Source organism: Dipteris shenzhenensis, chromosome 16 (genome assembly GCF_047967505.1).
Source record: "Dipteris shenzhenensis isolate YYH24624 ecotype China chromosome 16, Dip_SZ_1.0, whole genome shotgun sequence".
Classification (NCBI taxonomy): Eukaryota; Viridiplantae; Streptophyta; class Polypodiopsida; order Gleicheniales; family Dipteridaceae; genus Dipteris; species Dipteris shenzhenensis.
In genome coordinates this window covers 43308145-43326651 of record NC_141611.1, presented here as the reverse complement: position 1 = coordinate 43326651, position 18507 = coordinate 43308145, and the positions used below count along the sequence as shown (strand labels likewise).

General features: G+C 44.2%; 1 protein-coding gene across 2 annotated transcripts in view; it reads right to left on the bottom strand.

Annotated features, from left to right (window-relative positions):
- Nucleotides 1–1561: 1561 nt before the first annotated feature.
- The window catches only part of LOC147892996 (uncharacterized), a 50028-nt gene continuing 33082 nt past the window's right edge, over nucleotides 1562–18507 (bottom strand). For both annotated transcript variants that reach the window (XM_087387775.1, XM_087387773.1), the window contains 5 exons: nucleotides 4815–5360; nucleotides 4080–4387; nucleotides 3889–3972; nucleotides 2457–2962; nucleotides 1562–2260 (listed from right to left, as the gene is read on the bottom strand). In XM_087387775.1, coding sequence (XP_087243901.1) covers nucleotides 1859–2260; nucleotides 2457–2962; nucleotides 3889–3972; nucleotides 4080–4387; nucleotides 4815–5158 — 1644 coding nt within the window. In that variant the 5' untranslated portion in view covers nucleotides 5159–5360 and the 3' untranslated portion in view covers nucleotides 1562–1858. The remainder of the gene's footprint in view (nucleotides 2261–2456; nucleotides 2963–3888; nucleotides 3973–4079; nucleotides 4388–4814; nucleotides 5361–18507) is intronic.

The following is an 18507-nucleotide window of genomic DNA, read 5'->3' as shown; positions in this document are numbered from 1 at the left end:
ATGTCATCGTTTTCCTATAACTGCCTAAGTCCAACTCTGTGTTATGCACTTAGATTGTTTGGTGCTGCAAGATAATGCTCATCCAAGCATCAAATATTGATGACAGGGATGCTCCGTTTAGAGTAAAAGTTGCTTCGGTAGCATGTCATCTTTTTCCTATAACTGCCGAAGTCCAACTCTGTGTTATGCACTTAGATTGTTTGGTGCTGCAAGATAATGCTATTAGATTTCTCACGAGAAGCATCAATGATTTGTCATGCCTTTTCGACATCGAATTCATAGTCGTCGTACTTTGTGACAATGTAATTAGCTTGATATGAAGCGGTCAACCCTTTGCTTGGGTTGATTATAACAAAACTCCAAACTCCAGTTACAGATTAAGGATACCATAAGCATCAGCCAACTCAATTGACGTTACCTTAGAACCTACTAGTCCCTATAGAAACTGAACAAGCTCACCTTCGAGCCTAAGAATCACCAAAGGTTGTAATAATATCAAGTATCTTCTAAAGCATTAAGTAAATACATCACGTTCTAGATTTCCATCATTCTACATCCCTATTTGAAAATAGTAGAAAGAACGAGCCAGTATCAGAGGGAAACCTTCATGACCACCAACCAAAGCAAGTGAAGCATCAAGCCAGGCAAAAACCAAACAAACTAGTTGCAACTCATAGCTCCTGCAGAATAAACCTTAATGGCAGCTCCACATTGCCTTTGACCTACCACGAAGAAAATTTTGTAAGCCCCAGGTCATGTGCAGTCCATATCGCATTTCTTCATAGGTGTTATGATCTTTCTCGGTGCACAGCCCTGTTTGCATATACATTCTTTTGCCCATACACATGGTGGATCGATGTAGCAGCCACTAATTGGACCCTACACAGTTGTCTCCTTAGTTTAAAAACTGTTTCTATAGACAGTTTGCCAATGATATCTTCAATTACATCACCAGTTTGCAAAGGATATTCAAAGAATCGACATAAATGACTATCAAAAGCCAACAGTATCGCTGTACATCAAGTCTGGTGTCCTGAAAGAACCCAAATGGAGGTAAAAGAATAGGCATTATACTGTTAATATATATAAATTTTCCGAGTATAGCTTAGTCAACAATGTTTTCTTTAAACTAGATTTGTGCATGCTTGTTTTCCACCAGAACTGTTTATAAAGCTTTCTGTTTGCTGCTTGGCAATTTGGTGTTAACAAGACACGCTTACAGGGGTCCCATTCTGAATCCATTAGACTCGGGCAGGACATGAACAGCAGAAGACTTAAAGATGTATATTATGAAAGCCATCATCATATGGTATATAAAAGGTAAATGTATGTGTCATACATAGAGTTCAACAAAAGAAACTTGTTTTGTCTACTTCAGCAAAGACTTATATCAAACCAGTCATCCAACTAAAACTTCTTATGTGAGCACCTATTCCTTTTTAAAATGGATTGAATATTGCGCACATCATACATTTCTCAAAACACATGAATTACTGTTGTAGAATTTGAACTACATAAATTCCAATACCATCCATTTAATTTACAATCTGATTCACTTCCACTAAAAAACAGAAGAGAAGACATGGATAATATCATCTTCATCTCTTTCGAAATCCTGATCCCATTTTTGGGCATGGATTAGTAGTGTACAATGTATACACTCTAGAACGAACATGAACCTAAATCGCTGCTATCCCAAATTATGAGGGTGCAAAATTTTCTCCCTACTGTAATGAGGATGTTCACAAGACCGTACCAGGAAATTAAGCGGCAAGAGTCCAAGGGCATGAAAAAAATGTGATTTCTTCCAGGGAGTTGATTGATTAACAGAGATGGATGCAAAACGGTGCCAGCACTCTCAATCTTTGTTAAAATCCACATAAGAATTTGCATTTCCATCTTCCATTTTAATTGTCGGCTGATCTTGGTTACACCCTTCAAGTGGCTCCGTAAGTGAAGCATACAGTGGTTCAATCCGTTTTGTTATTGAAGCAATATCCCTGGATTCCCTTTTCCGCCTCTTCCGCTTTGGAACAAACCCAAAACCTGTTGGATGGTCTGAATCGTCCTCTACAAGCACTCCATTTGAGCTGACATCCACCCCCTTGCCAAATACCTTGACCATTCCTTTGGCACCACTCTTAGAGCTTCCCTTTCCAAATGGCATATTTCTGTTTTTAGACCACGGGGCATACTGCTGTTGTCGTTCTTTCACTTCCATCTCTGCATGGCGTCTTCTGTACAGTTCATCATCGGTATCCTGGAAGACAAATGCATACCCCGTAAGTACAATTGCAAGACTGTTTTCAATATCTGCTGCAAGTTCTTAACAGTTTAGGCATCATATACAGCAACATCCTCCAATTTCGACCTCCTCAATACATGGGGCTTACAAATTTCACTAAAACAAATACTGGCACATGCTGAGTAACAAAATGAAAAAGGGTAAAACCTACCTCATTAGAGGAACCTTCACCATCTGATACTGGATTATCAGCAAGCAACCGCCAATGGGGAGTCTCAATAAATGCATGCCTTGCAGGCTCTACATAATTGGCCATCGCATTACCAGGCATCACCACATTGTTGATGTCATAGTCACTGTTACGTCTTCGAGAAATGGACGAGCTTGCATGAATTTTAGACCCACTTAATATAGTCCGAGCTCCTGAACGACCTGGGCACTGTAATTGCATGTGGCCACCTAGGGTCCTTGGACTTGCAAAAAGTGAAAGATGTCCCAAGCTTCCTGGGGAGGATGAAGGTACATCCCTGAATTGTACCATTGCTGCATTTCTGCGCAATGGAGCACCTCGACTAAGCTGGTTTTTAAGCTTCACAACATGCATTTGCAACGCTTCAATATGCCACAGAAGCTGCTCCATGGAATCCTCCTCCCTTGAGAATTCATCTCCTAACTCCTCTTCGAACTCCTGATCGTCAGGCCTGTTCAAATCATCAACTGCAACCATACACAAAATCCAGTTCATGTCAATCACAACCACCTGCAGGCAGAACAAGGTCTCGATTCAAAATCCACCTCCTTGAAAAAGTAATTAATTTAACAAGGTGAATGATATTTAAACATTCAAAAGGCCTGCCCAAGATCAACAAGGTGAATGATAATAAATCATTCATAAGGCCTCTCCGAGATCCAAATAGCGAAAGAGGGCGGAGATGATGCATTGAAAGTGATGAGAGAGAGAGAGAGAGAGAGAGAGAGAGGCTAAAAATGTGGAGGATTTCTAGAGGCAAGTGGACCAATAAAAAATCTCGATTTTTTGAAAATAAAAATTGGCCATTTTACCTTCTTGTTGAATCGCCTTCACTTAGACCTACCTATGGCAGGCCAAAAAAGCAAACAAAAAAGAATCCACTGGAGATGGTGTGGAAGAAGACTGCAGGAGATAAAGGAAAGAGAGAGAGAGAGAGGAGGGGGCGGGGGGGAGCAAGAAAAGGTGGAGATGGCGTGTAGGAAGACTTCAGGAGATAAAGGGGAAAGAGAGAGAGAAAGAGTCAACCACTTTAAAGACTGCATTCAAGTCCATACTAGAGCTAATTAAGAGAAGCCAAGTATCAACATATTGTCGAATAGGAAAAATGCACTTCCAAAAATTCTAAAAATGCCTAATTTCTGCTTTGCCCAATTTTGAAACGTTGCAAAGGCTACCAAGAGGGCAGGCCGAAAAAAAATTAGATCTTCCCCCCAAGAAAGTGTCTTCAAATAATGCCATTCCTACATTAAAGAAACAGTCCCAATCACATGGAGCTTTGTCCCATAGAATCAGATGCTTTCATGTTGTTTACATAACCTGAACATGGCCTGAACTTTACAATCCCGTCACTTAAACCTCCACCACTTTTTAAACATTGAGAAAGAAAACATACACTGCAAAATTTGATGGCTTTCATCATCGTAAATCACGTCCTCAGCTGACACTTCATCTTCATGGTCACGCCGCTTTCGCTTTTCTGAAACACAATGTATGAGTATTATATCAAGAAAATGTACTCTCAAAGACAAGACAGCAAGCAAAGCACAAACACAGGCTGCCCTGAAATGAATCAATCTATACTACCATATCTTGAAAATAATGGGTGCCTTGACATAAGAGATTTCAAGTCGGCATCTTCTTCAGCCCTTCTCCTGCGTCGACGCCGAAGAGCACGATTCTTCTGAGTATAGTCAAACAGAGTATTTGTCCTGGCTGCTGACCCATCTTGCTGCTCTAACAGCTTCTGCTTGCTAATTTTTAAACCCTGAAGTATCTCATCATACTTGGCTGATTCTTCCTGTAGCTCCTTGACTCGCAGCTCGATCCAGCGACACCTCCATTCAATGTCCTGTCTGTATGTCTTCCACTCGGAAGTCAAAGCCCTTTTCTTCCTGCACCAACGAAACAGGTGAAATCTGAAAAATTGAGGCATGGCTCTTGACACCCAATGATGCAAATTGTGGATTACTTCCAAGATCTTGGATCTTGATCAAGTCCACACATACATCAGGATTCACTGTTGCTTTAAATTTTTTGTAAGTCAAGAAGATTTAGTCATGTTTGTAAGTCACTGTCGAGACTCATACGGTTGAATAATTGTTTCTCTCCTGTTCAGTTACAAAACTGCTGTACGAAAGCAATTTACATAACACTTCAGAAAATTCAGAAAAATACTTTTCTGGAACTGAATCACATGTAGTAAGTCTTTGCTCTTTTCAACATGGAGGTAAATTTGTTTCTAGCTACATGCAAATTCTCACATATAAAATCCAACAAACATTCAACACTACCTGCATTTTTGAAGGCATAGAAATATACCTTCTTGAAAGTTGAGGATTGTCCTCCGTAGGTACAAATGCACCATTCCCCTCACGAAGCTGTGACTCGACTTCAGATCCATCATCTCTCGCCTCATGCATGCCAAGTTCATTTTGAGTACCATCAAAAGAACTAGAACACTCTGTTGCCTGATCCTCCGAATCCAACCGTACATCTTCTGTAGGTAACGCCTCAACTACTTCAACTATTACATCCTCCGTTAAAATCTTCTCAAAACCTGTTTTGCTTGTGGGAGAGCTGGCCCTGTTACTTTCTCTACTTTGCTCCTCCCCCTGTTTCTTGGCTCTGGGTAGCTGCAGATCTCCAGATGCACTCACACTCATCTCACTTGATTATATTTTTCTCAACTGTGAGTTAAAACCGTGTTTCTTCCAAGGATTAGATGCCACAACTACATTTTGAGCAGCATCCACACCCTAGATGGTTTTGTTTCATGCTGATTACTACTCCAGGTACCCTTTTTTTAGTCGTACAGCACTTTGGATTTGTTTTCAATACATTGTGGCAAATGAGCTCAGATCCTTCCTGCAAAATACGATGTGTTTTGATTAGTCATGAAAACACAAGTTCTAAGTCCTTTTCATAAACGCCTAAATTTTGCAACTCCAGACCACAAAATGTTGCAAACGATACAGCAGAAACGACATCAAACAACCTTGTGCAGACAGAATGCATGAAAATTGGATATGCAACACTGATGTTATGCAGAAGGAATCACTGCATAATGGTCTCTCTTACCTCTTGTGTTTAAATCTGCAAAAATAGCCAACTGTGGCATAAGTTCTAGAATGGCTTACATAAGTCAGAAAATTCAATTTTAAGCATCGTTGGCGCAATCTGCCTTTCTCACACTCAGCTTTTTTAAAATGCTTGAGATCAGCACTTTGGGAACCAGTCCCTAAAGTAGAGGTTCCCAGGAACAATCTGATAAAACGAAAAACAAGAGCTAACAAGGGGCCGATAGAGATTGATTGATTGTGATGGATTGATTGATTTACTGTCCACTGAGACTGATGGATCCTGTGGGACCCTACTCTATATAGTATAAACGTCTCGGTGGCACTCATCTATGAGAGTGACATGGCGCTGCAAGTATTAGGAGTGAAAACATGGAGATCAGCCTCCCTAAATGATTCAAAACAACTACTGTCTCTTATCCACATCTTATATTTTGTGTGATGTCCCAGATTTTTGGGGACCTCCACAATAGAAGAGCTAATGGCTCTGCTGCTACTTTCTTGCTCAAGGAGGCCACAGTTTTACATCAATCTGCTGCAATAACTTTCTTCATCCTGTTCCAATATGCCAACAAAGCATCTTTGAAATGAAAGAAGAAAAAAAATCTTTGAAAGAGAGGGAGACATGCTGATGGTCCTGCTAACATCCACTAGTACCTGCATATAACCTATAGGACCAAAGACAATATAATAGACCTGCAAGTATTTTGTGATATAAAAATAACTATATCATATCCTTGCTAGTAATGTGTTGTGCCATCAACTTACACTGAGTCATTTCCTAATCTCCCATTACCTGGCAATTGAGTAATGTATTTGTCCATAGCGTTCACATGGCCCTGCTGAAACCAATTGCGCAATAACTTCATGGCCATATGCACATTCCAAAACGACGTGTTGCTCAATTTCCCCAAAATCCTAGCTACAAGATAGAAAGCCCTGTTCTTTGCACAATATCCACTCCTCATGTGGAATATGCCAACAGCATGGTGTGTTCGATAGCTCTTTATGATGACAATTATGACAATCTTTATGATGCAACTAGCATTACACGCTCGACTGAGCAAGGGGGTACGTCCAAACTCGAGCAACAATGCTTTCTTTCTCACTTCTAGGATCCTCAAACCAAGACTCTTCCCTTTGACTCTTTGGTCTGACCAGTAGGTATGTTAGAAGCCCTTGTTGGAGGCCAAATCGATCAAAAATAGATTGGGCTCGACTTGAGATGCTTCAAGTTCGCATGCTTTAACGGATGATTCGCAGTAAGACTTCAGTTGTAACATGCAACGGTAATCTGATCGTGTAATCACAACAAGACCTTTAAACCTTTAGTGAGGAATAAGTGTTCTGCACTATAGAGAGAGAGGAGATAAGGGTAGGGAGAGAATGGAGTCAACAACCGATTGGGCCCCTATACCCACACTGAGGGCCCCCTCCACCAATCAAGGGAGATTTTGCTTTATACTTGGAGGACTGAGAAATACAAATAACATTCTTTGAGAGAGCACGAAAACGCGCTTTTGAAGAGTACACTGTGCACACATATTGCAGACCCAAAGACATGCGAGGCAACGCCGACCAATACCAAGACCTTGATGCTGTCCGCACTGACAATGTAGGGCACTTCTGCAAGGCAAGGAAGAGGCTTGTGCTGTCCACCGGGATGTCCACCGGGATGCAAGGTTACTGCGTGAGTGAGAAAGTGAAAGCTAGGAGTAACAGATTCTAAAGAGAGCTGAGAGATAATTGAAATTTAGAGCTGGAAAGTGAGCTGTGCAACACAATAAAGAGCTGCTGAAACAGTACCCTAACCTTACTCTGCTTGCTGGTCCGAATCCTCAACTGTGATGCTGCGTATACACCTTCCGAACAGGCTGAACTGAAAACCGAAGGCTGAGGCTGATCAGGGCCAACTCCGGAGGTGTTCAGGCTGCACGCAAGAGGCTAGAGGAGAGCTGTTTTGGAGTGCTGAAGGTTGGGGAGCCGGATGAGAAATGAGGGCCAGGAGGACCCCTATTTATAGGGCTGGAGGGCTGAGCCAACCTTGCCCAAACTGGCCGACTTTTCAGTCGGTTGTTTGGGCCTGGTTGGCTGATCCCTTGGCCCTATAAAGGCTGCCCTTGGCCCCATAAAAGGTGGAATCCAAAAGGGCTCCTATCCTAGGCTGGACCTAAACCTATTTCTTAACCTAAGATGGAAACACTACCCTATTGTTCTCCAATGCGTACTAGTGAACAAGAACTGATCTGTCTTACTTCACCTAAGGCTGAGAGACTGACTTACGTAGCTTGTGCCTGACTGTCCCCGGACAAGGGGTCACAGCATACGACAAAATCTCCTATTAGGGAACTATTATATGCACTTGTCGATGTAGCCAATGTGTCACATTGCACCCAAGTGGAGGGATGCATGTGACATCAATCCCACACCAGATAGTTTTGGCTGAGTTTGGGGCATCCCCACTATAGATCGATGCAGCATTTCAGGTCATCACATATCTCTACATAAACATGAATGAACTCAGTTTAGTGGCTAAATGCTTTGCACTATTACATGCAAACTCAGCCATGAGGAGATACTCTTCCCAATCAGATTGCTTCCAAGAGACTTGTGCACGAGGTATTTGATAAGGGTTGGTCACCTCCCCACCTAGGAGCCCCCAAATGAGCTCTCTCTCTCTCTCTCTCTCTCTCTCTCTCTCTCTCGTGTTCGTCTTGACTACGCAGAGGCCATCTCAAGGTCCTCGTATCCTTGTAAATCAGCCCATAGCTTATATGTATAGACTTAACCAAGGGTGTCCTTGTTGGAAATAGAGGATAGAATCACTCACACCTCACTCCCGATCTAGCTCATACAACACTCAAAGAGACAGAGAGAGAGCAAAAACTCATATATATTCCTCCACAATAGTAGGCAGACAAAAGCTCAAAAGATGAGCATGTACAACAGCCAATAGAAGTTGTCCAAGATGCTGAGCCTACTGCTCTCCCTATGCGCTTGCATGTGCAAGGCTTTCTGTTCAAGTGATGAGAAATTAGGAGGGGAGAGCGGGCCTTTTATAGGCTCATTGCTGGGCTGACCAGCAGGGGGTTGGCCCCCTACTTATAGCACCGACTCTATGAGCCCCTCCACCAACCAGGCTGGTCAACCTTTGGAAGTTGTACTGGCCGGCTTGGGCCAGGCCTATAAATAGGCCACATGGACTGCTGATGCAGTCCGTAGGCCAATACCTGCTCCATGATGTTAGAAACCAAGAGAGTGAGAGAGCAGGAAGCAAGAGAGCTGAACGTAGTGCTTGTAATAGAATAAGTTACTAATACAAGTAGTGGGATGGGTTTTGTCTAAGTGACAAAACCTTATCCTTCAGTAACCGTAGTTAGTGAACTAACTGTGGTTAGGGGGAAAAACCTCTAAATGAGGGAAAAGTGCCCCTAACCTACTTATTACATTACATTGGTCACTGCTGAATTATAATAATAATTCTAACACCCCCCTGCAGTGCCAATGTCATGTACAAGGAAATGATCAATCACCAAAAGGAGATAAGTTCAGGGCACTGCGAAATGCCTCAAACTTTTCACGTGGAAGTGCTTTGGTGAAGATGTCTGCAACATTATCATGTGTTGACACAAAGATCATACTGATCTCTCCTGCATGCAACTTCTCTCTGACATAGTGATAGTGAACCTAAATGTGCTTCGTGCGAGCATGAAACACAGGGTTCTTTGCCACTGCTGTAGCACTCTGACTATCAGTGAGAATCGGAGAAGGATCCTCCAATGAAAGATGAAGATCAGCAAATAAACGACGCAGCCAAACACATTCAACTGTCACTGTGAAAGCTGCCCTGTACTCAGCTTCACATGAGGAGGTAGCCAATGTAGACTGTTTCTTGCTCAACCAAGAAATGCAAGCATGTCCTAGAAAGAAACAATTCCCACTGGTGGACTGCCTAGTATCATAGTCTCCAGCCCAATCTGAGTCACTGTAAGCATTCATCTGCAAGTCACCCCCCTAGGAAACATCAAGCCAAAAGACTTTGTACCTTGCAAGTAACGGAAGATGCATTTTACAGCCTGCCAATGCATAATCTTTGGGCTGTGCATATACCTGCTCACCTAAGAAACTGAAAACTGAATATCAAGTCGTGTATTGCAGAGATAAATGAGGCATCCAACAGCCTGACTATAGAGTGTGACATCAATTGATTCACGCGCATCATGCATTGTAAGCTTCAGCCCCGGCTCCATGGGAGTGGACATAGGCTTGTAATCATGCATGTTGAATCTGTCCAAGAGCTTTTGTACATACTTGGACTGAGACATAACAATGCCACATTTCTCTTGAATAAACTGGATCCCCAAAAGAAATGTAACAAGCCCAAGTCTGACATATCAAATGTAGCTTTCAATTGGGCCTTGAAATCTGCAATTACTTCCTCATTTGATCCGGTGAGCAGCATGTCATCTACATAAAGAATGATGACCAGAATATCCCCCCCATCCTTCTTGATGTAGAGGGTGCTCTCAGTTGGACTATTGTGCAGCCCCTTGCTGGTCAGAAAGGCATCAATTTTGGCATACCATGCACGTGGGGCTTGTTTCAGCCCATACAAAGCTTTATTCAGCTTGCATACCTGAAGTGCATTTTCTGAAATTTGAAAGCCCGGAGGTTGTTTGATATAAACCTCTTCCAACATGTCTCCATTACGGAAAGCTGTTTTAATGTCCAACTGATGAACATTCCATTCAAAATTTGCAGCCATGGCTATAACTGACTTGATGGTTGTCATCCTGGATGTAGGAGCAAAAGTCTCCTCATAATCTATGCCCTTTTTCTGAGCATATCCTTTTGCAACCAGCCTTGCCTTGTACCGATCAACGGACCCATCTAGCTTTCTTTTGACTTTGAAAACCCATGGTGTACCTATGGCATTTTTACCTAGTGGCAAATCCACAACATCCCAAGTCTGATTTTTATTAATGGACTGCAACTCTTAGTGCATGGCATTCATCCAATGCACATTATCTTTTGCTTCTTCAAATGTCTCAAGCTCCTCCGCATCAAGAAGAGTACCTGCAAAAGCTGATTCAACTGAATAATCTCCCTCCATGTGCCTTACTGCACTACGAGTTCTGCCAGGCAATGGAGCTTCAAGCCTACTCTCCTTGAGAGTCTGAAGCAGCCAATGCGGGACTGTTTTGGCTGCGTGTATCTCTTGAATTTCTTGCCTGACAACTTCATCCACACCCTGAGGTTGTACCAATTCAGCTGGGGGCTGAATCTGTACTTGTGGAGCTAGCGGAGGTTGCTGTAAATTCTGATTTTCAGCGGGGGAACCAAATGCTATAGGAAGCATCCCCTCAAACACATCATCTGAAGAGGCCGGAATCTGAAATTCAGCATTTGTATGTGCAGAATTTTCAGAGAATATGACATCTCTACTTATAAAAATCTTGCGTGTAGCAGGATTGTAGAGACGATAGCCTTTGCTTTGTGAACTATATCCCACAAAAATGCATTTTAGTGCCTTATCTGACAACTTGTGTCTGAACTCCACAGGCATGTGGGCATATGCAACACAACCAAAAACTCTGAAGTGGTCCACCAAAGGCTTTCTCCCATGCCATGCCTCATAGGGAGTGATTGTCTTCAAAGCCTTTGTAGGAGCCCGATTTAAAATATAGTTGGCACACATGAGGCCTTTAGTTAATGAACTAACTATGGTTAGGGGGAAAAACCTCTAAATGAGGGAAAAGTGCCCCTAACCTACTTATTACATTACATTGGTCATTGCTGAATTATAATAATAATTCTAACACGAGTCGCCTAGAAAGCTGCGCCACTCTCCCTTGTTGCATGGATTCCAGCCAAGTGGGTTCTTTGCTCTTTTCTTCCCCTACCCCCTATAGTCTTCTGCCCCCTTGTCCCCTCAAAACGGGGGCTCACAGGTTGGGCAGTGACTTTTCTAACACCCCCCCTCAATGACACAACTGTGGGCCGATCACCATGCGTCGAATGAGGTGTTCCATCTACTCCTTGGGAAGCACCTTCGTGAAGACATCTGAGATGTCGTCGTTGGTCGAGCAAGACATCAACTCTATGACTTCTTCATCGATGAGTTCTCGAACAAAGTGGTAGTGGACCTCGATGTGCTTCGTCCATGCGTGAAACACGGGGTTGTTGACGATCGCTATGCAACTCTGGTTGTCGCACATAGCCACAGTCGCATCTTCTTGGGCCACATTCATGTCCTCCAAGATCCACCTAAGCCACAATGCTTCACATGCCGTTGTACAGGCAGCCCTATACTCCGTCTCTGTAGATGAAAGGGCAACAGTAGCCATGAGGCATGCACAACTTTGGGGCTGCTCATGGGTCCCGCGTGGGTGCATATGGGCCGGCACAATAGACCCAAATATAGGGCTGACAAAGGGGACTCCAACCCAGTAAATGGCTGAGAGAGGAGGGGCTTATATAGGCCTGCAACTTGGTTGTTTCTTACTCAGCCATGACACGGCTCCTAATGAGAGTAAGAAACAATATCCAGAGGTGATCTCCGGATATCAATGTCACCTGCACAATCACTATCACAGAAACCTTCCAACTCAATGCCTCTCGTATAAGTGATGCCGTAGGTGCAAGTACCCTTCAAGTATCTTAGCACCCTCATACTTGTGTCCCAATGGACCTTCTTGGGTGTGGCGAAAAATTAACAGAGTAACCCAACGCGTAGGAAATTGCAGGCGCCTTTGGCCACTGCAGATCCCGCCTTCAGCCAAGATACCATCAGCCTTGTCCTCCATCCAGTAGACCTCCGTACAGCGCCATACAGTGGGTCCGTACTTTGCTGATGCCATCCCGCCCTTCACAGGGCCCTGTTGCAGGCCGTACGACTGCTCTGAAGTTTCGTCTTGCCAGTTCAGATCCAGGGCTACATTCCCCCACCATCTTTCCTGCACAAGGTCTCCTTCTAATGCATTACTTGTGCTGTCCACATGACAGCTCATGTGCTGCCCATGTGGCAGTCTATACATCCCTAGGTCCACCCCCCCATGCTCTCCTCATATGGGGGCTTACAGATGGGGAGGTGACCATTCCAACACCCCCTCTCACCGACACATCCAGGCCCAATGCCAACACGTCGATGATAATGCTCCAATAAATCCCTGGTCGTAGTCCTCTGGAACTTTTGTTGGAATCGGAGTCCTAGTGTGTGTGGTCCTAGTGTGCGTGGTCCTAGAGTCCTAGGAGTGTCCTATAGTTGTGTGAGTGTGAAGAGTCTTGAGGCCACTTGTGCCACCTCATGTGGTAGGTGTGATTCCTCCCCTAGATTACAGGATCTAGATTCTCTTGTGTGTGACCTCATCTATGAGGTATCAGAGTGGGAAGATAAGGCTTGCCCAACCTATAAATGAGGCCATGTACTTGCTACGAATTTATCAACTATCAACATCAACTATTGTGCCTCAGCTCTTGTCTCCAATCATGTGTCTCTCACCCTCTCCCATTTTCAACAGTTGGTATCAGAGCCACCTTGAAGCGTCCTGCCCATACCTCTCCTCGTAAGCTCCTCTTGTAGCTACTCGTGATTTCCTCCTCTCCTTGAGGTGATGAGCGTCATCAACGAGGAGCTGCGCTGCCACACCTGCACCCCCTCGTTGCCACACCTACGCTGCCACGCCAGATCTAAGTCGGCCTCCCTCGCAATCTGCTCACGCCTTGCTGCTGCCGCCATACTGCGCGCTTGTGCGCCAATCTGCCCGCCATACTGCGGAGCTTCTACCTGCTCGAGCCTGCTGAGTGCCCGTACACCCACGCTGCTTCTAGTTGCCCACGCAACTTCTCCTACTGCTCACGTAGCTAGACCTGCCACAGCTCCGGTCTTGTAACAAGGCGATGACTAGGCGGCGTCTCGTATGTACCGGCGACTGACGACCTGAGGGCCGTGGCCTTCGACTCGCACGTCAACGCAACGGAAGCGTGGTGGGCCCATAAACCTCACGATCTGTTGTCCATAATTCAGCTCATTGATTCCTTGCAACCTCCCTGTCTCTTGAGGATGCCTTGATGCAGTAGCAGCCCAGCAATTCAGTCGTCATTTTGACTGACACAGGTCCTGTTCGTGACCAATTTACTGCCCGAAACCCTAATTTTCGCCTCTTTACAATTTATGCTCAACTTCTCGAATTTTTTCGGTGTTTTCATAATGTGACGGTTCCCAACCGTTGAACGAGAACTCTTCTGTCAGAAATTTAGAAAAGCCCCAGTTTTCTGCAAACCCTAATTTTGCAGCAACCCTAACCCTAAAATTTAGGGCTTTTCTGTTCTGTGTCTTTTTTTGGCATAATTGAAGCTTCTACCATGTAAAATTTGGGCCTTTTTTGAAATCTGAGTAAACATTGTAAGGGATTTAGACACTGGCTGTAATAACAGCTAAGACCTTCCCACCAATGGATAGCATAAAAAACTCCTCGTTCATCGAGAAATTCTCAGGGAGCAATTTTCCAACTTGGCAGACAAAACTCCGGCTTCTTCTTATGCGAGAAGGCATATGGAATATCACCAATGGCAAGGAGCCAAAACCCCAAGGTGATGATGCTAGAATCAGTTGGTGGGAGAACCAAAATGATAAAGCAATCGCTATCATTGGCCTAGCTTTAGCTGACAACCTTATCCACCATGTGGATTTTGATAAGACAACAAACGACGTTTGGGAAAAGTTAGAGAATTTGTTTGGAAATAAGATCAATAATTCCAAAGTATTTCTCAAACAAAAACTCTTCAAGCTCAAGATGAAGGAAACTGAAACCCTCAATGAACACTTGAGCAATCTTGGGTCAATTCTCCAACAATTAACTGCCATCCGAGCCATTGTTGAAGATGATGATCAAGTTGCTGTACTTCTCTCCAGTATTGAAGACATTTCCAAGTACAATGAGATCCTTGCTGTCCTAAGAGTCAGCCGCAATATGAGCTTTAAGGATATGCTAGCTCATCTCATTGATAAGAACCGTAGGCTTACAGAGAAAGCAGAATCTTCCTTCGAATCTAGCAAAGCATTCTTTCTCAAGAATAAGCCCAAGAAGCATGGAAAACCTCTTAAATGTAATTACTGTCAGAAACTTGGCCATCCAGAGGATCGTTGCTTCAAGAAAATGGCAAAGGTACAAGCCAAAGAACATGCCAATCTGGTTGCGGAGCAAAGCGAGAACGAAGACGATGAAGCTACGCCTTCTGCACCTGAGGAACAAGCCTGCACTGCTGCTACTTCTGATCTATCCCTCCATGAGATGATAGATGAAGAGTGGGCTTTCTAGAGTCATGTGTGTTAGGTACTCTGCCTTGGGTAGTCCCCCTAAAATGATGTAATAATTTGTCATTTTGTGTGCCTTGTCCTATAAAAGGCTCCACTTATTTCCAGGTACCCAGTTAGGAGACACGGGGGGTTGTTATGTCTTTCCTTTATCAGACCTGGCCGAGTTCCAGGATGTTGGTGTACTCCCTAGACCTATGAGTTGGTCATGCATCCATGCTCAGATTTGAGTCTCTGATCACGTTGACACCTAAGCCATGAGAGTGCTTGGTTCAACCTCTGAATTATGCTCAGCTGTTAGCCTCTGAGATTGCCTGGGATGCACAGTCTGGATGATGTCATAGTCTCTCACCCTAGCTCCGAAGGGGGGTTTGTTGGAATCGAAGTCCTAGTGTGTGTGGTCCTAGTGTGCGTGGTCCTAGAGTCCTAGGAGTGTCCTATAGTTGTGTGAGTGTGATGAGTCTTGAGGCCACTTGTGCCACCTCATGTGGTAGGTGTGATTTCTCCCCTAGATTACAGGATCTAGATTCTCTTGTGTGTGACCTCATCTATGAGGTATCAGTGTGGGAAGATAAGGCTTGCCCAGCCTATAAATGAGGCCATGTACTTGCTACGAATTTATCAACTATCAACATCAACTATTGTGCCTCAGCTCTTGTCTCCAATCATGTGTCTCTCACCCTCTCCCATTTTCAACAACTTTTTGATGTCGAAATCTTTTCCTAGCTTTTCATCTAGTGGCTCCTGCTCCACCAGGTCTGGTTTCGCTTCCGCACACCATCCTGGTACACAAGTCCATCTCTGGTAGCACCTCTCGACACCACCACCTTCAGTCACGTTCCTACCTTCAAACTCGAGCAATCCAGCCGTCACGATCTTCCAGTTGTCCCCCTCATAATGAGTGAACAACCTGGAGTCTTCCAAGCACCATGCTCTGAGGGTCTGTTTCAACCCATCCTTCCTTTGGCAAGGTCTGAAAACAATAAATATCTTCAGATAACCTAGATCATGAACTCTCACTGAGCTCTCAAGCAGGTAATCTTCTAGCTTCAGTACTCTTTGTCCATCACCTTCCAGCAAGCTGCGTCCGAGATTTGAAGAAGCACCAATACTTCCCCTTCTGCCTTCGAAGAAGGCCAATTCCTTCTAGTCTCACAACACCTGAGACAAATGAAGAGCAGAGTCTCCACAGCATGCTATAAAGGCTCAAATGCAGCACATCAAGTACATACCAGACCGTCGTACTGCATGTGTGCTTGCTCTAAAAGCAAACTATGCACCTCATCAAGGCACCCACCAATAGCCTGTGTAATCTTGTACTGTCCCCTTTTGAAGTACAGCATCCATCTGACCATGAGACCCCAGGGCACTCCATGGAATCCACCCTCGTGTCAGTGTCTCTTTGGCAGGCACATTTATGCATGGAGCCATTGTTTGGCTGTAAAATTTGGGGCTTTTACAGGCAGAGTGCAAATTGTGCAACGTTTGGGGCTTTCATATCATTTGCCCTCTTTTGTATGCAATTTCCCACAAGAAATTGGGGCTTTTGCATTTGGGTTGAAAGTTTGCAGGTAAAAGAGCATTTTGGAAGTTTGCAAGCATTTCTGGACTTAGTACGAGTCAATTTGCAGAATTTTGCCACTTTTTGCAGATTCTATTTGCAGATTTTTGGGCATTCAACAGTGCATTGTGGTGCATTTTGAGCCTTTGATAGGCTGTGACAGTATTTGTCACTGTGGGCAGATTTTCTTTGGCAAATTTTACTTGTGCATTTGGCATCCCAAAAAGGAATTTTACTTGGTCAGTTTGCTGTGTTTTTTGAGTTTATCTGGCAAAAATGGCTCAGAACAACCCCAATGAGGTATTCGGAGTTCTCACACAGGAGGATAAGTTGGATGGCACCAACTACTCCTTGTGGAGTTTCATGGTTTGCAATATCTTGGTTGGCAGACATCTTTGGGATTATGTCAATGGAGATGAAGCAAGACCAGATACAGTGGCCACACCTGTCACTCCTACAGCTGGAGGCAGGGATAGAGGTCAAAATGCAGCACAAGTAGTTGGAGCTGCCGCTCCAGGAGCTCCCATCTCTCTTTCTGTCAAGAGGTTCATTATACCTCACATTCGGTCATGCAAGACATCAAAGGCAGCTTGGGAGATACTAGAGAGTATGTTTGCAGCAAGAAATGATGCCAGAGTGTCCTTTCTGAAGCGAGAGCTTTCTCATACGCATATGGATGAGGGAGATTCCATGAATTCTCACCTCACAAAGCTTCAGGACTATTGCTGAATATTGAAGAAGTCATTCCGGATTCAGAGATGATTACCACCACTCTGAATTCTCCTTCTGAGTCCTATATCGGATTCCACACCTCGCTGAATTTGTCATTGAGGGGGGGCAGCAATCCTCTCTCCTTTCATGAGTTGGTAGGACTTTTGTTGCAAGAGGAGCAGACACGAAGAAATATGGCAACCCGGGCTAGTGAGCATGCCATTGACAATAAGACAGGACTCAAGGTGCAGACACTTCGCACAGATCGAGGAGGGGAGTATATGTCTCATGAGTTTGAGGCATTCTTGAAGGAGAAGGCATCACGCATCAGCTTACAGTGAGGCTTACACCTCAACAGAATGGCAAAGCTGAGCGGAAGAATCACGCTCTTATGGAGATGGATAGATGCATGCTTACCAGTAAGAAGTTGCCTCACAGGTTTTGGCTTGAAGGCCTCATGTGTGCCAACTATATTTTGAATCGGGCTCCCACAAAGGCTTTGAAAACAATCACTCCCTATGAGGCATGGCATGGGAGAAAGCCTTCAGTGGACCATTTCAGAAATTTTCGTTGTGTTGCATATGCCCACGTGCCTAAGTTTCAACACAAGTTGTCAGATAAGGCACTTAAATGCATTTTTGTGGGGTATAGTTCACAAAGCAAAGGCTATCGTCTCTACAATCCTGCTTCACGCAAGATTTTTGTGAGTAGAGATGTTATATTCTCTGAAAATTCAGCACATACACATGCTGAATTTCAGATTCCAGCTTCTTCAGATGATGTTTTTTAGGGAATGCTTCCTATAGCATTTGGTTCCCCAGCTGAGGTTCATGCTGAAAATCAGAATTTACAGCAACCTCCTCCTGATCCACATGGCCCGATTCAGCCACTGGCTGATTTTGTACCTCCACAGGGTGTGGATGAAGTTGTCAGGCAAGAAATTCAAGAGATACACGCAGCCAAAACAGTCCCGAATTGGTTGCTACAGACTCTCAGGGAGAGTAGGCTTGAGGCCCCATTGCCTGGCAGGACTTGTAGTGCAGTAGGACACGCAAGGGGGACTCTTTCAGTTGAGACAGCTTATGCAAGGACTCTTCTTGATGAAGAGGAGCCTGACTCTTTTGAAGAAGCAAAGGATAATGTGCATTGGATGCATGCCATGCACAATGAGTTGCAGTCCATAGAAAAAAATCAGACTTGGGATGTTGTGGATTTGCCACCAGGTAAGCATGCCATTGGTAGCAAGTGGGTTTTCAAGGTAAAAAGGAAGCCAGATAGGTCTATTGACAGGTACAAGGCAACGCTAGTTGCCAAAGGCTATGAACGAAAGAAGGGCATAGATTATGA